General features: G+C 39.1%; 1 protein-coding gene across 3 annotated transcripts in view; it reads left to right on the forward strand.

The window, feature by feature from the left end:
• Nucleotides 1-10,181: 10,181 nt before the first annotated feature.
• The window catches only part of CDK8 (cyclin dependent kinase 8), a 120,858-nt gene continuing 103,820 nt past the window's right edge, over nucleotides 10,182-27,219 (forward strand). For all 3 annotated transcript variants that reach the window (XM_045978310.1, XM_045978311.1, XM_045978312.1), the window contains exon 1: nucleotides 10,182-10,309. In XM_045978310.1, the coding sequence (XP_045834266.1) occupies nucleotides 10,182-10,309 (128 nt within the window). The remainder of the gene's footprint in view (nucleotides 10,310-27,219) is intronic.

Consider the following 27,219-nt stretch of genomic DNA (forward strand, 5'->3'; position numbering starts at 1 on the left):
AGATGTGCCTACTATAAAAATACTGCAGGGAGAGAAGTGGGGAGAAGAAGGGGATATTCTGACAGTCACTTAGAAATGAGGTTTTTTTAAAAGATTTTATTTACTTATTTGAGAGAGAGTGAGCAAGAGAGACAGCATGAGCAAGGTGGAGGAGCAGGAGGAGAGAGAGAAGCAGACTCCTTGCTGAGCAGGGAGCCTGATGTGGGGCTTGATCCCAGGACCCTGGGATCATGACCTGAGCCAAAGGCAGATGCTTAACTGACTGAGTTGCCCAAGCACCCCAGAAATGAAGTTTCTAACCTAAAAATAGATTGTGTTTGAAAATGTGTAAATTGTTTATCAGAACCCAGAACTCATTTCATTAAAAAGAAAAATATACATGGGGGCACCTGAGTGGCTCAGTGGGTTAAAGCCTCTGCCTTCGGCTCAGGTCATGATCCCAGGGTCCTGGGATGGAGCCCCGCATCAGGCTCTCTGCTCCACAGGGAGCCTGCTTCCTCCTCTCTCTCTGCCTGCCTCTCTGCCTAGTTGTGATTTCTCTCTGTGAAATAAATTAAAAAAAAAAAAGTATACATGGTAGTTCAGTTTCTCACTACAAAGCTTAACTGGAAAATTGGTTGAAATTAATTTTTTAAAAATTTGATTTGACTCCCCTACTGTCCTTACCCTGTAAGTTTATTTACCACTTTTTTTTTTCTTTTTTAAGTTCCTTCTTTTACATCTGCGACCTTGGGCCAATTACTTAATCTCTATATGCCTCCATGTTCTAAACTGTAAAGTGAGGAGGACCACAGAACCTACTTAATTCTGAGGATTAAATGACTTCATGCCTTGCACATAGAAAATATTCAAGAAATAATAGCTGCTATATTCTATTATATTATTGTCTGTTGATGGTGGGCTATCTCAAGGCAAAACCTTTGACAAGGATTCATGTAAAAATACTTTATTTAGGAAGTGTTTCCTGGAAAAACCAGTAAGGGAATAGGGGAATGGAACTGGAAATAAAAGGAGCTTAAGTAAGGAATGCTATGCCAACTTGGACCTAAATTCATAGACACAGGAGATAATGTAGGTCACCCCCGCATGGTCCCAGTCAGAGGCTATGAGAGCTGGAGTAGCCATACTTGTACCTATAGTTATTGAGTTAAGGTGGGGGGGGGGGGGGCTTAATTCGCAGGTACTTTAGTTTTGCAGGTGAAAAGTAAGGTGGGTTCGAATAGCCTAAGAGTAGCCCCACATGTAGCCCCAGGTCAGTGCTCTGAAAGGATATAGTCGTCTGCTTGACTCAGCATCTGCTACAACATCATCCTCATTATCATCGTCACTACCTGCCATCAGACACACAATGCTATATAGTATAAAAGGCATTGTGTCATGTTCTGGGGATTAAAAAGAAAATTCCCGTCCCTCTACCCATTAGAATTCTTCTGAAGACACAGGATAAATGCACAAAGGTATAAGAAGTATGTGCCAAATGCCAAGTAAGTGTAAACAAGGTACTGGCTATGAGTATATCAGCTTTGAGTGACAAGGAAAGACGCTAGTAGAACCTGAGTTGAATCTCAAAGAGTGGGTAGGGTGTAGACAAGTAAAGGAAAAAAAAGTTGGGGGTGTTGATGAAGAAAGGAGTGGAATGATGAATGTGTTGGGGAGAATCAATAAACTTGTTCTAATGTGGTGATTCTCAGCCTTGAATGCTCATTACAATCACCAGGGAGCTTTAAAAGTCCCACTGCCCAGCTGTAGCCCAGATCAATTACATGTGAATTGCCGGGGTGATTTGCCCAGGTATTTCCAAAGGACACCCAAGGCTGAGGACCACTGTTTTAAATTGACCAGGAAACAGCTTGTGAGAAACTGGCTAGGAGCTACACTAGAGATACAGAAGAGCTCAGATTGTGGAAATTTTGCCTATGCAGAGCTAATTACTTTAATCTCACTCTAACCTTTCTATTGCAAGCGGCCTTAACGTATTTTTCCTAAGTCAGGGGAAAGTAAATACAGAGCCTGGAACATTAGATGAAGGGGTTTGAACTTCATGCTGTCAGCAGTGAAAGGTCACACAGGGTCCTTGAAGAGTTTTGAGCCCAAGAATGATGTAAATAAAACAACATTTTAAAATTTAAACAGGATGTAGAGTTTTGGAGCAAGAAGGACAATATTTGAAGGAACTTGACCTTGGCTGGTAGGGGGAAGGGCTACTAAAGGAGAAAAAGTTCCAGAAGTTCTGAGCATGAAGTTGCATGGAAACAAATAGCCTGGGGTATCAAGTATCAGATGGTTGCAGAGGTGACCTGACCATGTTTACGTGTGAAAAGGGAGCTATGTGGTTCACAGGAGAGCCATGTTTGTACAGGAACCAGCCAGAAAAAACTTGGCTTTTCTGGTGAGTGGACCTGAATAACAGTGCAGCTAGCTATAGGGTGAAATATGTTGGAATGAGGAGCAAGAATAATATTTGAAGCCTTGAAATACTGAACACAAAACTAAACTGTGTTCCTATAGATCACTTGCTACACTGTTGTGGAGCAAAATATACTTTGCGCTGAGAAACAGAAAGTACCATGCTTACTCCAAGAAAAAAGACATCCAATAGAAGAAAAAAGGACAAGATTATAATATTGTTTATAATTTAAAGAGGTAAATTTTCCTTAATTCTTAGAGAACCCAAGAGCAGAATTCATCATTGACAAATACGCGACATTATCAGTTTGGGATGCGCTAATTGGTATCTGTAATGGGAATCTGTTAGCTAAGAAAAGAAGAAATCATTTTTAACCTGTTATTTATATTATTTCTTCAGCTGTCTGTTTTACTTAGTATGTATTTGATGGGGTCTTCTTACCATACATAGATATGAAAGAAGCCAGGAATGAGGGTAATTATTTTTTAAATTATCCTACGAAAAAGTTAAGTGAAAAAATTCCAAGCTACCATTATGCTATAAAAGGGATCCTGTTCTCATTTTCCTCATTTCCCCAGCTTAAATGTCATGGTCTGTCATTTTAACTACTCTATCGCCAATAATTCTAACCTCTGTCGCCTCATCTTCTTTTCATTAAACCCAGCTGGCAAGGCTCTAACCCTGGATGAATCTAACATCTGTCTTTGCCAGGCCTCCACCTGGGCTGCTGAGTGCTGGTGATGAAAGTCTTATAACAGGGCAGATGGATATTGATATCAATGCATGGCTGCACCTGCAAACGGACCGGCGACATTGACTGAAAGTCCCACGATGCTATCCTGCCAGCTCTCTCTTTCATTCTACCCAAAGCGTGTTTTAAACCTGTAGTCTTTTCAGACATGAAAAGATCTTACCGATTTCTCCTTCCACTCCTGTCTCCTCACTCACAGAGATAAACTTTCCCTGTAACTTATAGAGAAAACCAAAGCCATTTGCAAAGGAACTGGTTCAACTTCTACCAAATCCACAGACTTATACGTATCCATGAAAAACGACGGTATTGTACCTTTCCTATAACCAAGAAGGGGAGTATGCTTGCCCCTCTTTGAATCTGGGCTGGTCTTGTTTCTTGCTTCGACCTAAACTTATTCCTTGCAAAGTCGTTTCCATCTCAGTAAGTTGCAGCCTCTTCAGGAGTCCTCTTGATTCCTTCCTTTTCCTTACAACCAACTGAGCATCAAGTGCCATACCTACTTGTTCATCTGTCTGTCAGTCTCTCTTTCAATCTTGTCTCCTGCAATCCATTGTTAACATAGCAGCTGGGATGTGCTTTTTAAAGCATAGATCACATCTGGTGGCTCCCTTGAGTACAACCTTCCAATGACTTCCTATTGCCCTAAAAATAAAATCCAAGCCCCTTATTATGGTCTAAAAGGCCCTGTATAATCTGGTCCCTGCCTACCTCTTTGTATTTCTCTCACACAACCTCCCCCCTCACTCGTGACACTCCTATCACACAAGACTGCTTTCCCAGGGTGCCTGGATGGCTCAGTTGGTTGAGCACCTGCCTTTGGCTCAGGTCATGATCCTGGGGTCCTGGGATCAAGCCCTGCATCAGGCTCCCTGCTCAGCGGGGAGTCTGCTTCTCTCTCTCCCCCTTGTCCCTCCACCCTGCTCATGTTCTCTCTCTTGCTCACTCTCCTCAAATAAATAAATAAAATCTTAAAAAAAAAAGACTCCTTTCCCAGCTTAAAGCCTTTTTTAAAAAAAAATTTATTTATTTATTTGACACAGAGAGAGAGATCACAAGTAGGTAGAGAGGCAGACAGAGGAGGAGGGGAAAGTAGGTTTCCCGCTGAGCAGAGAGCCTGATGCAGAACTCGATCCCAGGACCCTGAGAACACGACCTGGGCCAAAGGCAGAGGCTCAACCCACTGAGCCACGCCCGTGCCCCCAGCTTAAAGCCTTTGCACTCGCTGTACACCATCCATCCACGTGGATTACCCTGATCTCCCACGTTAGTTTTTCTCCTCATCATTCAGGTCTCACTTAAGTATTACCTCAGCGAATCCTTGACCATCCAGGCAATCTGAAGTAATCTCCTTCGGGCTCACTTTCCATCACATTGCTTTGTTTCAGAATCTTCACTGTACCTAGAGCCTTCTCCCTTCTCCTGTGAGCTCCCCACCCATCTTCCTCATCCCTCTGAATGAAGGAGCTCTCATATTTTTATATGACCCTGCCCCATGGGTGCACTTCGTGGGTCCAGGGATGGGCCCCCAACCTAGCTGGGCTGGAGTCCTTCCTGTGATTTTTAGAACCGGAGTTGAAAAACAGAGTCAGTTCTTCTCTTATGATAGGTGTCTGATGACAAATCCAGCAACTGTTAGTGGTCATCTTTCCAGTCATGTGAAAATGAGTCTATAAGAACAAATGACATTCACATGATGAAGGAGAGAAAGAAAGTTATTTTTGGAAGTGCTTTTCGGTTTTGGTCGTTTTCAAGTTTTAAATTAAATTATATTCTGGATGAATATGGAGTTAATTGAGCAATTTTGCATTAGTATTTTCTTTGTAAAAATTTAAAAGGCTAGAGTGTTGATTGACCTAACTTCTTGTTTCTTGTGTACAACGCTACTCAAATGTAGATGTTTAATATGTGCTTTTTGATGATGAAGATGCTGAACATTCCACCTGCAGAATGGAAGGTTAGAAACTTTCTGCTTAAAGCACACTCTAATATCAATCGAGAAAACAAAAGTGGTAGAGATGAGAGGTGATCAACTCTGAGAAGACCCACTTGGGCTTGTTTGTACATCAATACATCATGCTATATACAGCATCAAATTCTTTTGAGCACGCTGCAAAAAATACACATTCAGAGGCAAAACAGAGGTAAACTGTTAAATATTTTAAAATGACTGTTCCCCGCCCCCCCTTAAAGTCTATTTCAGCCTTTATAGAAATCAATCCAATTCAACACATGCTAATCAAATATAATCATGCAACCAAGTTCTGGGCACTTTAAGAGATACAGAGATGAGTAAGTCAGAGACTCAGTCATTAAGGTGTTCATTAAAGGACATTTATTTATTTATTTATTTTCAGCGTAACAGTATTCATTGTTTTTGCACCACACCCAGTGCTCCATGCAGTACGTGCCCTCCCTATTACTCACCACTTGGTTCCTCAACCTCCCACCCCCCGCCCCTTCAAAACCCTCTGGGTGTTTTTCAGAGTCCATAGTCTCTCATGGTTCATCTCCCCTTCCAGTTTCCCTAACTCCCTTCTCCTCTCCATCTCCCCATGTCCTCCATGTTCTTTGTTATGCTCCACAAATAAGTGAAACCATTTGATACTTGACTCTCTCTGCTTGACTTATTTCACTCAGTATAATATCTTCCAGTCCCGTCCATGTTGCTACAAAAGTTGGGTATTCATCCTTTCTGATGGAGGCATAATACTCCATCGTGTGTATGGACCACATCTTCCTTATCCATTCGTCCGTTGAAGGGCATCTTGGTTCTTTCCACAGTTTGGCGACCGTGGCCATTGCTGCTATAAACATTGGGGTACAGATGGTTCTTCTTTTCACTACATCTGTATCTTTGGGGTAAATACCCAGCAGTGCAATTGCAGGGTCAGAGGGAAGCTCTATTTTTAATTTCTTGAGGAATCTCCACACTGTTCTCCGAAGTGGCTGCACCAACTTGCATTCCCACCAACAGTGTAAGAGGGTTCCCCTTTCTCCACATCCTCTCCAACACATGTTGCTTCCTGTCTTGCTAATTTGGGCCATTCTAACTGGTGTCAGGTGATATCTCAATGTTGTTTTAATTTGAATCTCCCTGATGGCTAGTGATGATGAGCATTTTTTCATGTGTCAGATAGCCATTTGTATGTCTTCGTTGGAGAAGTATCTGTTCATATCTTCTGCCCATTTTTTGATATGATTATCTGTTTTGTGTGTGTTGAGTTTGAGGAGTTCTTTATAGATCCTGGATATCAACCTTTTGTCTGTACTGTCATTTGCAAATATCTTCTCCCGTTCGTGGGTTGCCTCTTTGTTTTGTTGACTGTTTCCTTTGCTGTGCAGAAGCTTTTGATCTTGATGAAGTCCCAAAAGTTCATTTTCGCTTTTGTTTCCTTGGCCTTTGGAGACATATCTTGAAAGAAGTTGCTGTGGCTGATATCGAAGAAGTTACTGCCTATGTTCTCCTCTAGGATTCTGATGGATTCCTGTCTCACGTTGAGGTCTTTTATCCATTTCGAGTTTATCTTTGTGTACAGTGTAAGAGAATGGTCGAGTTTCATTCTTCTACATATCACTGTCCAGTTTTCCCAGCACCATTTATTGAAGAGACTGTCTTTTTTCCATTGTATATTTTTTCCTGTTTTGTCAAAGATTATTTGACTATAGAGTTGAGGGTCCATATCTCGGCTCTCCACTCTGTTCCACTGGTCAATGTGTCTGTTTTTATGCCAGTACCATGCTGTCTTGGCGATCACAGCTTTGTTGTAAAGCTTGAAATTGGGTAACGTGATGCCACCAGTTTTGTTTTTTTTTTTTTTTTTCAACACTTCCTTAGCAATTCGGGGTCTCTTCTGATTCCATACAAATTTTAGGATTATTTGCTCCAGCTCTTTGAAAAATACCGGTGGAATTTTGATCGGAATGGCGTTAAAAGTATAGATTGCTCTAGGCAGTATGGACATTTTAACAATGTTTATTCTTCCAATCCAAGAGCATGGAACGGTCTTCCATCTTTTTGTGTCTTCTTCAATTTCTTTCATGAGTGTTCTGTAGTTCCTCGAGTACAGGTCCTTTACCTCTTTGGTTAGGTTTATTCCCAGGTATCTTATGGTTGAAATCGGGCAACGTGATGCTGCCAGTTTTGTTTTTGTTTTTCAACATTTTAAAGGATATTTTTTTAAGTACATAAAAGAAATGACTAAAATACAAAGTAGCTGTGATGTTTTGTACATGAGTTACAAATAAAGTATAATGGTGCCAGGGCTGGAGTAGAAGCTCCGGGTTAAAAAAAAAAAAAAAAGGAGGGGGATTATATTCAGTTGTAAGAACCAGGAAAAGCTTCATGACTAAGTTAGGTATTTGAGCTGTACCTTGGAGGATGGGTAGGACTGCAAAGGTCAAAGATGGTATGAGGAAGCGTCCCGCCTTTGAGGACAGGCCAGACAAAGGCATATTTGGCAGGAGCATGAAGAACAATGTGCAGCTAATGAAATCCTAGGACTGACAGTAAAACGACAGAATGTCTGTCTCTTGGCATTGCTATTCACTGGATTTGGGAGGCTTGGGGCACAGTATGATCATTTTCAGAAATTTTAAGTTTGAAATGGCAGCAGAATATTCCCTCAGGCTGAACAGGAGGTAGCTGAAATGTGGGGCTGGTGTTTGGGAGGCATGTTAAGACTGGAGATGTTAAATTTAGAATGTAAATAAAAACCACAATTTTGAAAAGCATAAGCATTATTTGCACATTGTTTGGAACATGAACCAATGAGGGTCAGAGACTCTGCACCATCATGACCTCCAGTGACCATGTAAAGAGACATGGGATATCAGTATAACCTGAAATTGAAAATCAAATTGAAATGACTCCATGTTCCTGATATGTTCAATTCATTGATGTAACAGTTAAGTATGAACCCTCATTCTGTGATCTATAGGAAGCCCATTCTAAAAACAGATTCCATTCCTCAAGTTTTTGGAAACATAACATGTGCCTAGCCTTTCCTAGCTCATGGCTTTGACTCTGCAAGCCATTTTTTATATTTCATAATTGAATCTTGGGCTGCTGCCCTCTCTTTTCCTCCAAGCATGGACACAGGTAAGACCAGGCGGATAACCTGGAGATAACAGGAGGGCATTACCACACAGAAAAGAAAAACCTAAAATTGGATATTAGATGTTACTTCTCCTAAGACATTGGCCAACCTCACTCAAAAGTCCCTAATGTCTATCTCTTCCTTAGTTCGCCATCCTGATGCTGTGCTTTGCTTACTTCAAACCACCATATTCTCTCAACCTGGAGTTCAGATTCTCAACTTCACCCTAGCTTCAGAGAGGGAAGCACGCCTTTCTCTGCCCTAGTCTAAGGCTGGCTTCCTTTCTTGCCCCAGGATTACTGATAGAAATACTACTGTTAATTAGTTTGACTATGGTAATCATTTCACTATTTATGTCTGCATATATGTCTGTGTGTGTGTGTGTGTGTGTATACAGACATATACACACACATCACATTGTACATCTTAAAACTATACAATTTTTTAAAGAATGGGGAAAGGGAGAGGGAACCTTTTTTTTTTTTTAAGATTTATTTCTTTATTTGTCAAAGAGAGAGAGACAGCAAGCACAGGCAGACAGAGTGGCAGACAGAGGTAGAGGGAGAAGCGGGCTGCCAGTGGAGCAAGGAGCCCGATGTGGGACTCTATCCCAGGACGCTGGTATCACGACCTGATATCAAGACCCAGGCGTCCCGGAGAGAGAGAGAATCTTAAGCAGGCTCCACACCCAGTGCAGAGCTCAACCTGGGGCTTGATCTCCTGACCCTGAGATCATGACCTGAGCTGAAATCCAGAGCCTCGCTTTCACTCATGTTCGTAATATGTGTCAATATGTTAGTATCATTGTGCAGCCCTTATCAGATTGTGAACGACAAGAATACACCAAATAATATTCCGCGAGGTGTTTACAAACATACAGACTTTTTGATAATGATGATGCCCTTTAACATCTGGAGTTCGGCAGGGGAACAAAATGTGGTTCTAATGCAAACTAGCCTCCCTCGCACGTAAATTTCTCTGTTTAAGTTTATGGCCCAAATCACATTCTAGCGATATTGCAATAAAATAAAAATTATTTTTCCTCCAAGCTATTGAAACTCAGCTCCCCTTGGACTACTGATCCCAGCATGCAACGCTCCCGCATTACCACTGTGTGGGGTGGAGTCCTAGAAGGGGCGGCAACGGCGGTGGCCTGTGCATTCTGGGCATTGTAGTCTAGGGCCCTGGCCGCCGTCGGGACAGTCCACGTGGTGCGTCTGGCGGCAGCTTTGGGCAGTGGCTACCCTGCTTCTTGCACCGGGTCTTCGAGGTGCGGGCCCCGGCCAGACCGGGCTGGCGCCGCGGACTAAGCTGCAGGGAGGCCCGGAGGCAACCCGAGCCTTCGCGACGTTTTTGCGACAGCCGTAGCCGTGTTCCGCGAGTCCCCTCCCTCCCTCCCTCCTCTCTCTGAGGAGGTACCGGCTGTTGTGCGGCGCTGCCTTTCTGTTTGAGTGTATGGGAGAGAGAGTGAGTGAGTGAGTGTGAGCGTGTGTGTGAGAGGGTGAGGCGTGAGTGCGAGTGTAAGGGAAGGAGAGCCGGCCGCGGCCGCCCCGCCGCTCCCCGCAGCGGGAGCAGAACGCGCGGCAAGAGCGAGCAGGAGAGCCGGCGCCCCGGGAGCCCGCGGGGACAAGGGCAGAGACGCCGCTCCCCACCCCCAGCCCTCGTCCCTCTGCTCTCCTTCGCCGGGGGGAACCTCCCCGTCCCCCCACGCTCTCGGCCGGCCTCTGCCCCGCCGTCCCCCTGGATGTCCCCGGCGCTTTCGCGGGGCCTCCTCCTGCTCTTGCCGCATCAGTCGGGCTGGTGCTTTGGCCGCCGGGTGTAGAGCGGGCGGGTTCCCGGGGGCTGCGGCTGCCGGTGCTTCCCCGGTCCCCACCCCTGTCCCCCGGCCCCCCGACCCAGCTCCTCGGCCCCTGAGGCTGTGACAATGGACTATGACTTTAAAGTGAAGCTGAGCAGCGAGCGGGAGCGGGTCGAGGACCTGTTTGAATACGAGGGCTGCAAAGTTGGCCGAGGCACTTATGGTCACGTCTACAAAGCCAAGAGGAAAGATGGGTGAGTGTTTGTGTCTTTGCCGGTGTCCGCGCTGGGCGGCGCTCCCGCAGGCCGAGGCAGGTAGCCCGGAGGGAGAGCGGGGCGCCGGCGTGCGGGTCTCCCACTTCCTCGACACCAGCATCTGGCCCTGCCAGCCAGGTTTGGGGAGGAAGTGGTGTACGAGGGATCCAAACCCACACGAAATCCTGCGTGCTGCTGCTTCTGTGTTCTACTTTGGTGGCGGATAGGGAAAAGGAGCTTCTACTCCATGGGCTGTATACTTTTCAAGGGTTTCGGTTATAGATTTTTTAAAATTTGTAGTACAACGTCAGTTTAAATGATTGGGGGGGTTGATTTATTATGGAAACCTTCTAGGAGATTTCCTCACGCCTCTGGAGTGACATCCATCAGTCTGGAAGGGAAGCTGTGATCCTTTCCCCCACCAGTTTGTAATTGATTTATTACCAAATTTGGATTTTATTTGGGGGAAAGAAAGCAGCAAGTAAATGTGATGCAGAAGAGTTCTTCGTAGTGATAATCTGTAACATAAATGTAGCAGTTGCTATTTAGATATCATTAACCTGTGAGTTTTAGATAGAACAATGGGGGTTTGGTGCAGGGTGGGTGGTGGGGAAAAAGGCAAGGGACAAATAGGGACTATTTTGTTCAGGCCTGTTCCCCCAAAATTTAGCAGTTGGCAATGAACTGTAAATAGTCTCTTTGCTTTAAATATTTTCCCCTAGAAATAACTTAATTAAGTCTATGACTAGTAATGCTCCCAATTTAGTTTCTTAAGCAGGAAAGTGAAGTGTTCTTTTTTTCCTTTGTCAGTAGATGAATGTCGTGTAATATTGACAAAAGAGAAGGCAATTCTTAGTTGAGGGGAAAATACATTTTATTAACTCCTTGTTTTCCTCTTGTTAAAGCGTATGTTGTCTCTGTTGCCTTTGACAGTATAGAAAATTGCTGGAAAGATAATGTCAGAGCTTATTATATAATCTTTAGATTTCAGTGTAAACAAAGTAGGTTTACTTGAATATCACTGTTAATTTATTAGCTGCTGTTCAAGGTTTAAAATAATTGCTTTTTTTTCCACATTAGGTAGGAGGGTATGTTCGGAACTATATTAGCACTAAAAAAATGAAACCATTCATAAAGCTGAAGTAAGTTGGGGAGCCATATTTATAAATATTTTAATATTCTGGATACTGGAAAAAGAAGTGTATATTTTAATTCAACATTTTTCTTAGATTTAGTGAGATATCTTTTTAAAATAAAAAGGGACTTTTAGAGGAAGATTCTAATAAATTGGGTATGTGCATTTTAGTGCTAATATGCAGCAGTTAAAGCAGGACAGATATCTGTAAAAGCTACGGATTTGAAAACTTGATACTCTGTGTGCTGCAGATATTTAAAAGTACTTCTTAGTGGAATGGGTAATCTGGTGACATTTGAGAAATCAGCATCTGGAGATACCTACCATTGACTCTGTTGTTTATACTTTTCATTGAAGAATTCCAGCATATTTTTAAAATGATCCTCATATATTTTTCAAAAAGCCTTAAACCATCTCCCTTTCCCCCAATATTATGTAATGTGGGGCATATTCAGAAAATCCCCAATCCCATGAGATTAGGCATAGTAGTATATTTGACTAGTCTGTCATCTGTTTTATAAAATTCTGGTGACTTGAAATTATTTTTAATCTCTGAGAGAAGCCAGTTCTATGTTCATAAATTACCAGTTTAAGCTAATAAAACATACATTTATTAACTTTGATTTTATATTTTATTTTAAAACTATGGTATTTTTTATTGGCAAGTGGTACTTCTAACCACATTTTATATCTCATGGTTAGGTTCATTTTAGACCAAGAATAATTTTAGAAGAATTAAACAACTTAAAAATAGCCAAATGTATAGTATGTGAACATTTCTTAGTCATTTTTGATAGCTAAAAAGTAACATTGCGTATTGGAAAAAATAACTTTATTTATAATTCTTTAGGCTTGTTTTCTAGCAACCTTTAATGTTTTTGTTTATAAGATGAACTTTAAAAAAATAAAAAAGGATCAAATGTCAAGAGAGTTTTAAAATTACTTAAGACAGTTTTTGTTTTCCAGAGGGAATATTTTTGGTTTGGCTTCTTATAACCTCACTCTGGTAAAAAACAGCTTTGTATTTATGAGGTTCTTTTGATCTTATGTCAGTGAAATGTAATTTAATGCATTTTAGTCCTGGTAAAATAAAATTTGTGGCTGTTTAATCTTTTGTAAAAAGATGATGATGAAATAATTTGTTTCTAGTATTGATTTACTTTCAAATTAAATTATGCATCCTGTAACTGAAATTGCAGTTTACTCTAGGAACCCAGACAATAACACCTTCAAAGAGAATCCAGAGATTTACAATAAAATAGGTTTTGTTTAGACATATTGACTATTAAAATTAACATATGTAAATGTTATATCCTTTCAGTTGTTCAGCAAACATCACAGAACATGAATACATAGTAAAAGAATTTAAACCAGATGAGTTAGCTTCTTAAATAAATTAAATTCTTATTTTTAGGAAATAAAACAGTTCAAAAGGTCTTTGCTTTGACTTAAAGAATTAAAACTGTCCTGCTAGTATCCTATACTTATGATAAACTCCGCATTATAAGGAATGTGGGGAAGGAGGAAATACTTTATTTGAGGCATGAATATATATATTGATAAAGGTCTTTTTATAATTGTGTTAATTTCAGATTCTAATAGAGTTAAAACATAAGTGCACAATAAATCTTGGAAATAATTTGCTCTCACTGTCACCATAAATGAGATAGAGAGTGTCCTTTGTGTCTGAACACCAAAAGGGTACTCAGTAGGAAGCAAGGAGATTCATTTTCTGAGTCAGTTGCATTTCCTTTCGCAGAATTTAGGCAGCCAAACTCATTTTGTTCCAAAAAATGGAAAAGTGCAAGAAGACAGAAAACAATTTGTATTTTTAAATTCTAAACTCTCATTGTAGGGAATGGACATTTCTAGAATTTAAAAATCAATTTGAGATAAGAGTTTGATCTCTAAAAAAGAAAAGCAAAAGGAATTCTCTTGAACAGTGTCGTCAGTTTGCTACACTCTATGTTCAGAAGAACAGATACTATATAATTGGGATTGTGTGTATGTTTGTGTGAGAGAGAGTGAGAAATATAAAGAAAACTTTTGTTGGGGCACTTTTGTAGGCAACCCGCAGATTAGTAGGCAGTAATATTGATAATAACTAAATTATTGAATAAGAGCTAAGTCCTTGGCAAAGTCCTTTACATTCATCATCTATTTCACCCTCATGAGTACCATATCAGGTCAGTTCTGTTTTTCAGTTTTACAAGTGAGGAAACTGTAAGAAAGGTTAAACTGTTAGGAAGGTTAAATTTGTCAATCGTTATACAACCGATTAAATGTCAGAGCTGCAATTAGGGGATTACAAAGAGGTCTCTTACTCCAGAGCCCATGCGCTTAACCATTATGCTTTACATAATTAATATATTAAGGTAAATATAAACTTAGACATGGAGTTTGGTGTTTTAATGGGTCATTCAGAAAATGTGAATACCTTATCATAGGACTAGGCTTTTCAATTAACTGGTATACTTTTCAAATATATTTCTGAACAGCCCTGGTTTTTTCCAGTGCCACGAGTGTGTATGTAGGTCTGTGGGTGTATCTATACATACACACATACATTGAATGTGTACAAATATACACACACATACATATACATGTGTGGAGGGAGAACCTAACTCTAATAAGGCATGCTACGATAAGATAGTTCTTAATCTAGTGGGAAAAACTCTTGAATCCAAACTCAAGGTCAGTTTTCTAGTTGGGGAGACTAGAAAACTGACTTTGAGTTTGGATTCTGCCTCTGATTACCAGTATGACTTGCCTTTTGTACACCGTGGTTTACTTATTTGTAAAACTAGAGGATTTGAGTTGAAAATTTTAAGGTCTTTTCTAGTATTATGATTTCAGAAAGTAAAAATTATAAATATAAAATATAATACTTTTGCAAGATGAGGTAAACAGCCACTAAAATAAATTTTACTTCAGACTGATTTTTTTTTAAAGATTTTATTTATTTATTTGACGGACAGAGATCACAAGTAGGCAGAGAGGCAAGCAGAGAGAGAGAGGGGGAAGCAGGCTTCCCTGCTGAGCAGAGAGCCCCATATGGAGTTCGATCCCAGATCATGACCTGAGCCGAAGGCAGAGACTTTAACCCACTGAGCCACCCAGGCACCCACATTTTTATGTTTCTTAGTGTCTCATCTTAATGTGGGTTCTCGCCAACTGGCTAAAAGAAGTTAGGTCAACTTCCAAAGACTTACCAGCTAGTTTACCTGCCTTATACTGCTGTAGCGTTCCATCAGCTTTTTCTCTACAGATGTTGGGATTTACAGGCTAGTACTTGCTTCCACTTCTGTGAACCATTCATTTAGTGGCTAGCACAAGCGACTCTTCTGGTCTAGTCTCCTTGGGAGCTTTCATTCAGTTTTAATTCCTTAATTATGATCAGAACTTGGTGGAACCCTTTGTGTCCCCTGAAGGAATGTAATAGTTTTTCTTCCGGATATTACTGAATTCTGTATCTGTGTTCAGTTTGTTTTAAAAATTTCTTTAGATGTCAGAAATGCCAGATACAAAATGTATACCCATTGTTGGGGATTGTGCATGCCCAAGAAGGAGTATTCCTTATGACTTCTTAAAAATGTGATAGAAAGGGACTAGCAAAATATTTACTATGCATTTTATGTCCGCTTACTGTTGACTTTATTTGCCTTGGGTATTCAGTGCATTCAGATCCACTGATTGAAACCACTTTGAGGTTTCATGTTTAAGTTCCATTTTCTTAGTAGCAAGACTGGCAAATTAATTAATTTGGAATTTGTTTACTTGATTTTTAGTTTTGCTCTTTCTTTGAACATTTGAAGAAATCCGTTCAGTCATTCATTAACCAATATTTATTGGACCCCTTTATGTGCCGAGCACCGTCCAAAGTATTAGGAATACAAAGATGAGTAAAATATTCCATTATTTGAGGAGGTATCTACTGGGGAAACCAGTGTGAATAAACTGCAGCAATGTAATAAGCACTATAATAATTAATACAAGGTGTGACTGGAACACAGAAATGCAAAGTCCCAACTGTTTAGGGTTTTCAAAGAAAGCCTCTCAAAGATGGCAGCATTTTGTTTGACTTAAAAGATGGGGAAGATCTCATCAGAAAGGGTGTTTTAAGATGACTGGGATAAAGAAGGGTGCTTTCTTATTGTCTGCTTACAGACCCCCGCAAATTTTGTGTGTTTGAATTTTTCTTCTCACACATTACCTCCCCACACCTTTTTGCCTTTGAGCTCCTGCTGTGTGTGTTGTATTAGGTACACACACTACAGATGGTCCATTGTACCCACTGGACATGATGACGTTTCTGTTACTTAACAACAAACACCTTAATTCTCTGTGTGGCCGTTTCCCATCACAAGAATGTTGCTGAATCAGAGTATGGGCAGCCTCTGAAATTCAACTGTCTGATTTAAGAATGATGTCTCATAGGTAAAGGTACAATGGCAAAACTCCATTTTGATTACAACTCTAGATAGCAGGTGATTTTACCTTGGTCTCACCTCCATGAGGAGTAGGGAGCCAGAATTTTCTATGCTGCAAGATGGTGGTGACAATAGAATAGAGGGGGAATTTCTGTTGTTGGAATCTGATGTATGAAGAGATGGGAGGGAGGTGGGAAGATGGCTTCCAGCAGCCTGGATTTCAGCTAGGAAAATAGAAATAATGACAGATTATGATAAATTACTGTAAGCATTTGCAAACTTACCTGCTTTTTCAAAAATTATTTCTCTTAGCAAATGTGTTCAGAATTACGATTTATAAACATTCGAAATGTGACCCATATGTAAGTTGCAACTGTATGTATTAAATCAGTGTTGAGAAACAGATATTCTCCCTGTGGCTGGTGTCATCTTTCTTGTAGTGCCTTTTGTTGTTGAATCCAATCCTCATTGTCTATTCTTTTTTTATTCTTTTTCTGTTCTTAGTTGCTGCTAGAGAATGAAAATCCTACTGTCCTTTCTTCCTTCAGAACAATTTGTAAATCCTTTCCTTCACACCAGCTTAAGTAGGCCTTGGTCATCTCTTTGTTACTTAGAAACTACTAAGATATTTTTTGTCTTTAGGTATCTCTTGTTACGTCAAGGAAGTTCTTGATGTTGTCACTAAAAAGGGACCTTCAGCTATTATTTTGATCTTGATGCTTGAAGACCCATTAGTGTCATGATTCTCAAGGTTCTTAAGGACGGTTGTCAAAGTCACAAAACCATCCATTTGTAGTCAGCTGCCTTTACTGACGGAATTAATGTCGTGTCCTTCAGATGTGTTACGGCAGAAGGAAAAAGGCTGAGAACCCCTTTTTAAGATTGAGATATGTTACATACCATAACAGTCACCCTTTTATTTATTTATTTATTTATTTAAGATTTTATTTATTTACTTGACACAGAGAGAGAGATAGCGAGAGAGAGAGCGGCAGGCAGAGGGAGAAAGAAGCAGGGTCCCCACAGAGCCAGGAATCCGACACAGGGCTCTATCCCAGGACCCTGGGATCATGACCTGATGACCCTTGGTGACTGAGCCACCAGGTGCCCCACATTCACCCTTTTAAAGTATACAATCCACTGCTTTTTAGTAAGTTTCCAAGGCTGTGCACTTATTTCCCCTATCTAATACCAGAACATTTTTATTACTGCAAAGAGAAACCCCCTATCGGTTAGCCATCACTGCACATCCTCGTCTTTCCAGCTTCTGGCAACCACTAATATACTTTTTCTATGGATTTGGCTGTTGTGGACATTTCATATAAATGGAATAATACAGCGTGTGGCTTTTTTTGTTTTTTACTTAGCATAATGTCTTTAAGGTTCATCTATGTTGTGCATGTATCAGTATTTCATTCCCTTTATGGTTGAATAATATTGCATTGTATGGGTATAACACATTTTGTTTACTCATTCATCATTTGGTGGACATTTGTGTTATTTCTACTTGTGCTGAAAATTTTTCCTCCCAATTGGAGTAGGTTCTAACATTTAGGTTTGGAATCCTAACTGCTTTTATCTTAACATACAACTCCAATAATTCCCTCTTCACTCATCACTCCACACAACATATTTAGTCCTTCATAGAGGTATTATGTAACTACTTCAGTGTATATGTGGTTAATGTTTATATGTCCTTTGGGTCTTTCTGGTGAATGTTTATGGGTTAGATATTATAGATTTCCTCTAGGGCACTAATTGTGTTCCCCTCAGTTCCTGGCACTTTGCCAAATGTTGACAGGTATTGAATACTTTTTTATTTTTGGTGTACATGAAATTCATAGTTGAAAGTCTTCCTTTTAAGTTTGCTGAAATTAAAAACTTGAGCATATTATAGGACACTAAAAAAGAGCATCTTGTGAAAATATTCAGACAAGCAAAATTTGATACCAGGAACAGAATTGACGAAAACCGAAAGCCAGAGGCAGGGCAAGCTTTGTTTTTTTTTTTTTTTTTTAAAGATTTTATTTATTTATTTATTTGACAGAGAGAGAGATCACAAGTAGGCAGAGAGAGAGGAGGAAGCAGGCTCCCTGCAGAGCAGAGAGCCCGATGCGGGGCTCGATCCCAGGACCCTGAGATCATGACCCGAGCCGAAGGCAGCGGCTTAATCCACTGAGCCACCCAGGCGCCCCCAGGGCAAGCTTTGTTAATCAGCTGAACCAAATAGAAGTCCCAGGTATTTGAAAAATTGAACCACTACAAAGGATAAAGGTATTTTCTGAAATATACCTTGTAAATAAATCGGTTTAAGGGGGGATCAAACCTATATTTTTAAATTTAAGGAAAATATAATTAGTCTTGGGACCAGAGTTGACATTTTTGTTTAAATTCCATGGTTATTTGATATTTGATATTTGATAGTGATATTTGAAGTTTACTTTTGTTGTATGAATACAAAATTATTTAGGCTACTACTACTCAAGGTAACTCAGTTACTCCTCTCCCTAGACAGCTCTTTAAAATCTATAGTTTTATTATAGCTCATGAATTGTAACAAATAATCATTCCAAGGAGAGGAATTCTTTACATCATGACGCAGGGTTCAGTCTGTGTGTATCTAGACACCTGGATTTAGAGGCTGTCCAGAGAACTAAAGGGATTAAGAAAAACTAAAACTTGTCCATCAGTGATATTATGTTTTATGTTAAACAAGTCATATTTCTGGGGAAAGCAGAGTTTAGTATTGAAAAAGTGATTTTTATAAGGCTTCTGTTTTAAGGAAAGCCAGTTGTGAAAATTTAAGTTCACATAGAGTAAATTTATGTGGAGCTTTTTTTTTTTTCATTTTCTTTAAGTACCTGAGCTCTCCTAGTGTATCACATGACTCAGTTTGCAAAAAATTCAGTTCATACGCAATTAAAAAAAAAAAAGTCAAGCTTATAATTTGTTTTCTATGCTGACTTAACATTGAAGATTCTTTTAAATGTAAAATCAGACCATTCAGATATCTGACATTTCATTATAGTTTCTCTTTAGCTGTATGTAGTTGTTTGTTTTGTTTTCTTTTTGGTAAAATTTTTAAAAATGTTTTTAATTTATTTGGTGACTATTTGCTGAACATCTGTAATATGCCAGGTTCTGTCCCAGATATGGGTGATTCAGCAGTCAATAGGCCATGGTCTAAGTCTTTAGGGAACTTACAGACTTTTGAGAGGTACAGGTAAGTAAAAAGGTAATTAGAGCATAGTGGGATAGGGCTGAGATAGGGAAAAATATATAGGTTGCCATATGGGTACCTGATCTACTCTTGGGGGTTTAAGGATGATATTTCAGTTGCGACTTGAAAGATGATTAGAAGTTACACAAGTGAATGGGCAGTACATAAGAGTGAGTGAGTATTGGGGAGTTACTGTGCAGGCTAGAGGGGTAGCATCTGGTTCTGAAAATTATTTATAAAGGAAGGGGTTCTATTTCGTTGAAAAGGGAGTGTGGTAGGGGTTGTATGGTGTGTAGTAAACAAATTTTAACTTAAATTTTTTATTTGAATTGATCTCAGGAACTTTTACATCATGTTGTAGGTGGGAAGGCCAAAGCTCTCTTCAGGACCCTTTGGAACCACCACTGAGTAGCATTTATAGAAATATGAAGGAAAGATAGTATAGTGAGGGAATTGAAAGGATTTCAGTGCCAGATCTTAGAGAGTAGTAACAGGTGAGGTGAGAAGTATAAAAAATTAAGTTGGAGAAGTAAGTGGAGTCTTGGAAATCATGTCATGGACTTCGTACTTTATTCCAAAGACAATGGGGACCATTTGTAGGATTTTAAACAGGTAGTAACAAGTTCAGATTAATAATTTTAAAAGATTGCTTGGCAACACATTCAGAATAACTACAGGGAACTGGGGTTAGGAGAATGTAACCGTATTCTAGGTGAGAGAGGCTGGAATTAGGAAATGACTGAGAGAATGAGGAACAATTGATAGGACTTGTTAATTTCTTGGAAGTGAGAGAGGAAGAAATAAGAAGAACCATGGATAAGGCTTAGGTTTCTGGTGTGAGCAGCAGGATATTGCCATTCACACAGATATCCAAAACAAGAGGAGCAAGTTTGAGTTTTGTTGTATTGAATTTTGTGTACCTGTTAAACATCTAAGAAGAAATGTCCATTAGGCAGATACATGAGTCTAGTGCTTGAGAGAGAGAGATCTGGATAGAGGTAAACTTGGGAGTTACCAGGTACTTGAAGCTTCGAGCGATCTTAAAATTGTCTAGGGAAAGTGTAGAATAAGAAGAGGTCTAGGATAGAATGTAGAAAAAAAGATGTCCATTCAGGCCAGTAAGTTGAGTCCTGAGAAGGAAGAGAAAACTCAGGATCAAACCCATCGTGCAACAGGGTTTATGCAGTATGTAGCTTATTGGCTGTACACAACAACTTGGAGAAAAACCAGGACTCTGTAGGTAAAAGTATAACAACCAAACTCCTGTTTTCAGGAGGGTAGGCATACCGTATGCCATACATAGGGTAAGGGAGATGATGAAATGTTTGGGTTAAGTAATGTATGCTAAACAAAAGGAAAATTCAGTGAAAGATTTTTGGACCCTAGAGCTGAAATTATAACTCACTTTGTAGGTTTTATCCAGAGTGTTTTGTGGTACTTTTATGGGTAGCTTTATCATTCAAGGCCAAACAATGAGAAACTTTACTTCCATCTTTGGTTCCACATTGGCTGTATTATTGAAGCTAAACCTGTAGATACTAGCTTGCCATTTCTTTATTTGTTCATTCATTCCATGCTATTCAAGGTAGTTCTTTTTTTTTTTTTTTAAATAAAAAAGCTTTTTTCCTCTCTTGATTATAAGAGTGATACAGGTTCATTGTAGAAAATTTGTAGTCCAGAAATGTATACAGAAACCAAAAGCCCTAAAGACAGTTACTATTTTCTTTATCACCTTCACAGATAATGCTATGAATATAAGTAGAGATTAATGAAATCTAGTATGATCTTACTTTTTTTTTCATTCAAGAATATTATACATCTTTTCCCATCAGTAAATATAGCTATAATTAAGTTTTAATTATTGTGGGCATTACATATATATGAATATAAATGTATCTAGTGAACCAGTTCTCTAGTGATAGAAAAAATTTAAGTAGTCTCCAAATTTTAACCATTACAGTTATCAAAGGACCTCCTAGAAAATACGTATGCAGTGCTCCAACTGTAGCATGTCCTTGAAGTGGAATTTCAGGGTCAAAGGTTACATACTTTAAACAACTGTCTTTTTATTATCAAATAAGATTAGGATATGAAATTCATATATCCTCATAATAAAAATTTCAGACAGTACATAAGGATAACTAGGAAAATCTCAGTCTTCCTCTTTAGAATAATCATTGTCAGCAGCTCCTCGTGTGTATACATAAAGAAGCATTTATATGTATGGATAGACTTTTAAAAATTTATTGTAATGCTTTATTCATTTCAAGCATACCACGCATGCATATGAAAAAGAATGTAAATCTGCTGAGTGTAAACTGAAGTGCTGTCACCCTGTCTCCTCCAGCCACTCAGGTCCTCTTCCCAGAGCTGTGCACTGATGGCTTTCTTGGGTATGCTTTCTGGTTTGTGGGAACAAACATCTTTTGACTTTGTTTATGTCATTGTTTTTCACATGCAGCTCTTATTTTTATGAAGTCACATTTATCATTCATTTCTTTAATGGCTGCTGGGTTATATGTCTGAATTAGTTAGAAAGGTCTATATGTCATTATCTTTAAACACAAATTGTATGATAATGTGTATATAATTCTGTGCCTTGCTTTTTTCAGTTCATACATTTTGGTGATCAGTATCTGTGCATATAACACAATTCATTTCCTCAGCTCATCATCCTGTTTTATGGATGTAATATAATATACTGGTCCAGTTGAAGGGCATTTCGATTCCTTCACTTTTTCATGCTCCTTAAAAGCACTGCAATAAATGTCCTTTACATCTGTGTTTGCACACAGCATTCTCTCAGGTGGGAGCAGAAGTTCCCAGGGCCCCCAAATTCCCCACAGAGTTATTTGCTGATACCACTGGCAAAGAGTAAAGTTTTCCTGTAGCAAGAGAAGCTCCCTTATTCTATCTACAGGGAGTTTTATCCCTGTTGGCTTTCATTGGTCTTAGAAACTGGTCATTATGCCCAAGAACAAGTTGCTGTTAACAATCCTGGTACCTCCCTGCAGGACTGGTGAAGTGCAGGTCAGTTTCTTAGGAAGAAGTCCTAGGAGGCCTGGATTAAGGCTCTTCTGTGGGTCAGTGTTATGTCCTATAAAAAGGTTGCACCAATTACACATCACAACTCCGAAAACAAAACTTACCTGAAAGGAAGAAGTGGGAGTAGATATAGTAATGATATGATGAATCATGGGGAGTAAATACATTGTAAGGTTGGAATTGTTTAGATTATTCTTTTGGAACTTTTGCTTTGAGTTTTCTTTCTCCACATAACTCATTGTATTTTAGATTACTTGTTGGGATAGAAAAAATTAAGAGCCATGTGGATGTTAAAAGTTATAGTCATTATGTTTACATCTTATGTTTATTTAATCAGATTTCTCTATTCCCACTTAATATTGCTGGTACACTTTGTTCCTGTTACAAATAACTAATGCTCCAGATGTGTTCTACCTCCAACCACTTAACATACTGACGATCCCCTCTCTTTCCTATTGCTTGGCTTTGGTCATCCGTTCATTCTCTGCCCAGCATTGATCTTCACCCAGTCTTTTACTGTCTCCCCCTTTTTGGCTTGCTTTTTATGTTTTGGTTTGTTTTTTTTTTTTTACATTTAGTTTATTTTTGCTTAAATTCAGTTAATTAGCATATAGTGTATTATTAGTTTCAGAGGTAGAGTTCAGTGATTTGTCAGTTGCATGTAACACCCAGTGCTCATTACATCACATGCCCTCCTTGCCCAATACCCTATTTACCCCATTCCCTCACTGCCCTCCCCTCCAGCAACCCTCAGTTTGTTTCTGATGGTTAAGAATCTCTATGGTTTGTCTCCCTTTCATATTACATCTTGTTTTATTTTTCCCTGCCTTTGTGCTCCTCTGTTTTGTTTCTTAAATTCCACATATGAGTGAAATCATGCAACAGTTGTCTTTCTCTGATTGACTTATTTCAGTTATCGCAATACCCGCCAGTTCCATCAGCATCGATATAAATGGTAATTATTCATCATCTGCTGACTGAGTAATAGTCCATTGTGTGTGTGTGTGTATACATATATATATATATACATACACACACACATATATATATATGCATACACCAAATCTTCTTTATCCATTTATCTGTCAATGGACATGTGGACTCTTTCCATAGTTTGGCTGTTGTGGACATTGCTGCTGTAAACATTGGGGTGTAGGTGCCCCTTTGGATCACTATGTATCTTTTGGGTAAATAAATACCTAGTAGTGCAGTTATTGGGTTGGGGGATAGCTCTGTTTTTAACTTTTTCAGGAACCTCCATACTGTTTTCCAGAGTGCCTATACCAGCTTGCATTCCTATCAGCAGTGTAAGTGTTCCTCTTTCTCTATATCCCCACCAACATTTGTTGTTTCCTGACTTGTTAATTTAACCATTCTGACTGGGGTGAAGTGATTATCTCATTGTGGTTTTGATTTGTATTTCCCCGATGAAGAGTGATGTTGAACATTTTTTTTGTGTCTTTGGCCATTTGTATGTCTTCTTTGGAGGAATGTCTGTTCATGTTTTCTGCCCATTTCTTGACCGGATTATTTGTTCTTTGGGTATTGAGTTTGATAAGTTCTTTATAGATTTTGAATACTAGCCCTTTTTCTGATAAAACATTTGCAAATATCTTCTCCCATTCTGTAGGTTGTCTTTGGGTTTTGTCGACTTTTTCCTTAGCTGTGAAAAAATTTATTATCTTGATGAAGTCCCAGTTTGCTTTTGTTTTGTACTGATTTTGGTTTTGGCGTTGTGCTTGGTCACCTGTCTCCAGTGACCTCTGGGCTTACCTCCATAGACTGGGAAATGAGCTCCTGCTGTCAATGAAATTGCTTGACTGTGTGTTCAGCAGAGATAATCATTCGTGGTAGATAAGCAGGCAGGTGATTATTAAGATAATTTTGATGCATTTCAATTTTGAAGAAACTTACAAAAAAGTTTTAAGTACTATTATAAATAATTCTTTCTTCATAGACATAATTTCTCCTGGACAGAATTTGGGAAGGTATTTACTCTGTATAGAGAGATACAAAGCTGAAGAAATTCACAAGCATTTTCTCTTCTTATCTTTTTTTAAAGATTTGATTTAGTTATTTGACAGAGCGAGAGCGCACGCGCACACAAACAGGGAGCAGCAGAGGGAGAGGGGAGAAGCAGAGTCCCTGCTGAGCAGGGAGCCTGATGCAGGGTTTGATCCCAGGACCTTGGTACCATGACCTGAACCAAAAGCAGATGCTTAACGGACTGAGCCACCCAGGCACCTGTATCTTTTTATCTTAAAATCTCTTAGTACAAATATGTCCAGCTGTACTTGAAAATTTAAACCTGATATCCTGAAGTTGAAAGTTACTATTATCCTGTTTTAGCTAAGACTAGCTGACCTCTGCATATCCTCTTTCGGCTTGTGACATGAGCTAGACTTGGAGGTGCATAAGTGAAAAAAAATAAGGAAATCTATTAAAGTAGCATATACTTCTCATACTTATCTGTTTCTCTTCTGCTTTGTTTGTTTTTTGGATTGGACCATTCAATTCTAAAAGGTGATTCAGCCTGATGTTCTTTAAGTACTTGAAGTATTCAGCGCAATCAAAAACTCAACACTTTTAAACCTTATTATTTTGACTTTGATCATGCAAAGTCTTTGCTCTATTTCTTTTGCACTTTGTGTAACTGGACTCATTGAGTGTAAGTTTGCTTGCTGGTTCTCAGATCAGAATGCGGTACAATTACATTTTGCCTTAGTGAAATTCTGTACTATAATTATCCCAGAACATTTTGGAATGTAAGATAACATTTGCCACTAGTTATTTATTTTAAAAGTGTTTAAAAGTACTTTTGATCTAGTTGTATTGTACTAAGTCGGGAAATTAAATCCCAGTTGTCTTCATGGAGAAAATATTAGCATTACCTTCCAAGAAGTTACAAATTTATAGTTCATAAAAAAATTTTTTTAAATAGGTCCAGGCCCAGCGCAGAGCCCAATGTGGGGTTTGAACCCACAACCCTGAGACCAAGACCTGAGATCAAGAGTCTGATAAACCTACTGAACCAACCAGGCGTCCCATGAAAGTTCTTTGTAGCTTTATCGAGATAAAATTATATACTATAGTTACCTATTTAAAGTGTACAGTTCACTGTTTTTTAGTATATTCAGAGGGTTGTGCACTTGTCACCACAATCTAATTTTAGAATGTTTTTGGCACTCCTAAAAGAAACCCTGTACCCACTAGCAGCCATTACCCTTTCCCTTCAATCCTCTAGCCCTAAGCAACCACAAATCTGCTTTCTGCAGCTTGATTTGCCTACAGTGGACATTTCATTTAAATGAAATCATACAGTATGTGGTCTTTTGTGACTGGCCTCTTTCACTTTACATAATGTTTTCAAGGTTCATCAATGATTTAGGATGTATCACATTTTGTTTAGTTATTTATCAGTTGATAGATATTTGAGTTGTTACCACTTTTTGGTTATCATTAATAATGCTGCTATGAACATTGGCGTGCAACTGTTTGAGTTCCTACCTTCAGTTCCTGCCTTAGGTATATACCTAGGAGTGGAGTTGCCAGATCATACAGTAACTCTGTTTAATTTATGAGTAACTGCCAGACAATTTCCACAGCGGCTGCCCCATTCTACATTCTGAGCAATTTGGGTTCCAGTTTTTTTTTTTTTTATCCTTGCCAACACATATTTTCTTTTTCTTTCTTTCTTTTTTTTTTTTTTTTTAATATAGCCATCCTTATGGGTATTAATGGTATCTCGTTGTGGGTTTGTTTTTTTTCATTGTGGTTTTGATTTGCATTTCCCTAATGACAATGATGTTGAACATCTTGTCTTATACTTACTGACCATTTGAATATCTTTGGGAAATCTTTTGCTCATTTTAAGATAGGGTTATCTTTTTATTATTGAGTTGTAGGAGTTGTTTTTAAAATCTGGATACTAGCCCCTTATCAGATACATGATTTGCAAATATTTTTCCCACTCTGGGTTGTCTTTACTTTCTTCTTGGTATTCTTTATAGCATGTAACTTTCGAATTTTGATGCAATCCAGTGTGTTTATTTTTCCTTTTGCCACTTGTGCTTTTGGTGTTGTATCTAAAACTGCCATCCAACCCAAGGTCACACAGACTGACTTACTCCTGTGTTTTTTCCTAAGAGTTTTATAATTTTAATCCTAGATTTAGGTCTGTGATAAATTTTGAATGTTGTGTGAGTTGGGGTCCAACTTTGTTCTTTTGCTGCCTGTGGATATCCAGTTGTCCCAGCATCTTAGAATTGTCTGGGTATCTTTGTTAAGAAGTCAGTTGGTCCTAAATGTAGGATTTTTTCCTGCACCCTCAGATCGGTTTTACTGATCTATATGTTGTCTGTAAGCCAGTACTACTTTGTGTTGATTACTGTAGTTTTATAAGTCCGTTTTGAAATTGGGAAATGTGAGTGCTCCAGTTTTGTGAGTGAAATTGGGAAGTGTGAATTGATGGTGAAATTGGGAAATGTAAGTGCTCTGTTTTCAAGATTTCATTTTTCATTTTTTTTTTTTAAAGATTTTATTTTATTTATTTGACAGAGAGAGAGATCACAAGTAGGCAGAGAGGCAGGCAGAGAGAGAGGAGGAAGCAGGCTCCCTGCGGAGCAGAGAGCCCGACACGGGGCTCGATCTCAGGACCCTGAGATCATGACCTGAGCCGAAGGCAGCGGCTTAATCCACTGAGCCACCCAGGCGCCCCTCATTTTTTTAATTGCAGTAAAATACCCATAATATAAAATTTACTGCTTACCCATTTTTAAGTAGACAATTTACGGATACTAAGTACATTCTTATTTTTGTTCATCCATATCCCACCATCCATCTCCAGAACTGTTTTCGTCTTGCAATACAGAAACTCTGTATCTGGTCAGTAATAACTCCCCCTTCTACTCCCATCCCAGCCCCTGAAAACCCCCATTCTACTTTTTGTGCCTGTGATTACTGCTTTAAGTACCTCATGTAAGTCACTTTAAATACCTCATGTAAGTCTCTTTTTTGTCTGTGATTACTGCTTTAAGTACCTCATGTAAGTGGAATCATACAATATTTATTTTTTTGTAAA

Source organism: Meles meles, chromosome 14 (genome assembly GCF_922984935.1).
Source record: "Meles meles chromosome 14, mMelMel3.1 paternal haplotype, whole genome shotgun sequence".
Taxonomy (NCBI): Eukaryota; Metazoa; Chordata; class Mammalia; order Carnivora; family Mustelidae; genus Meles; species Meles meles.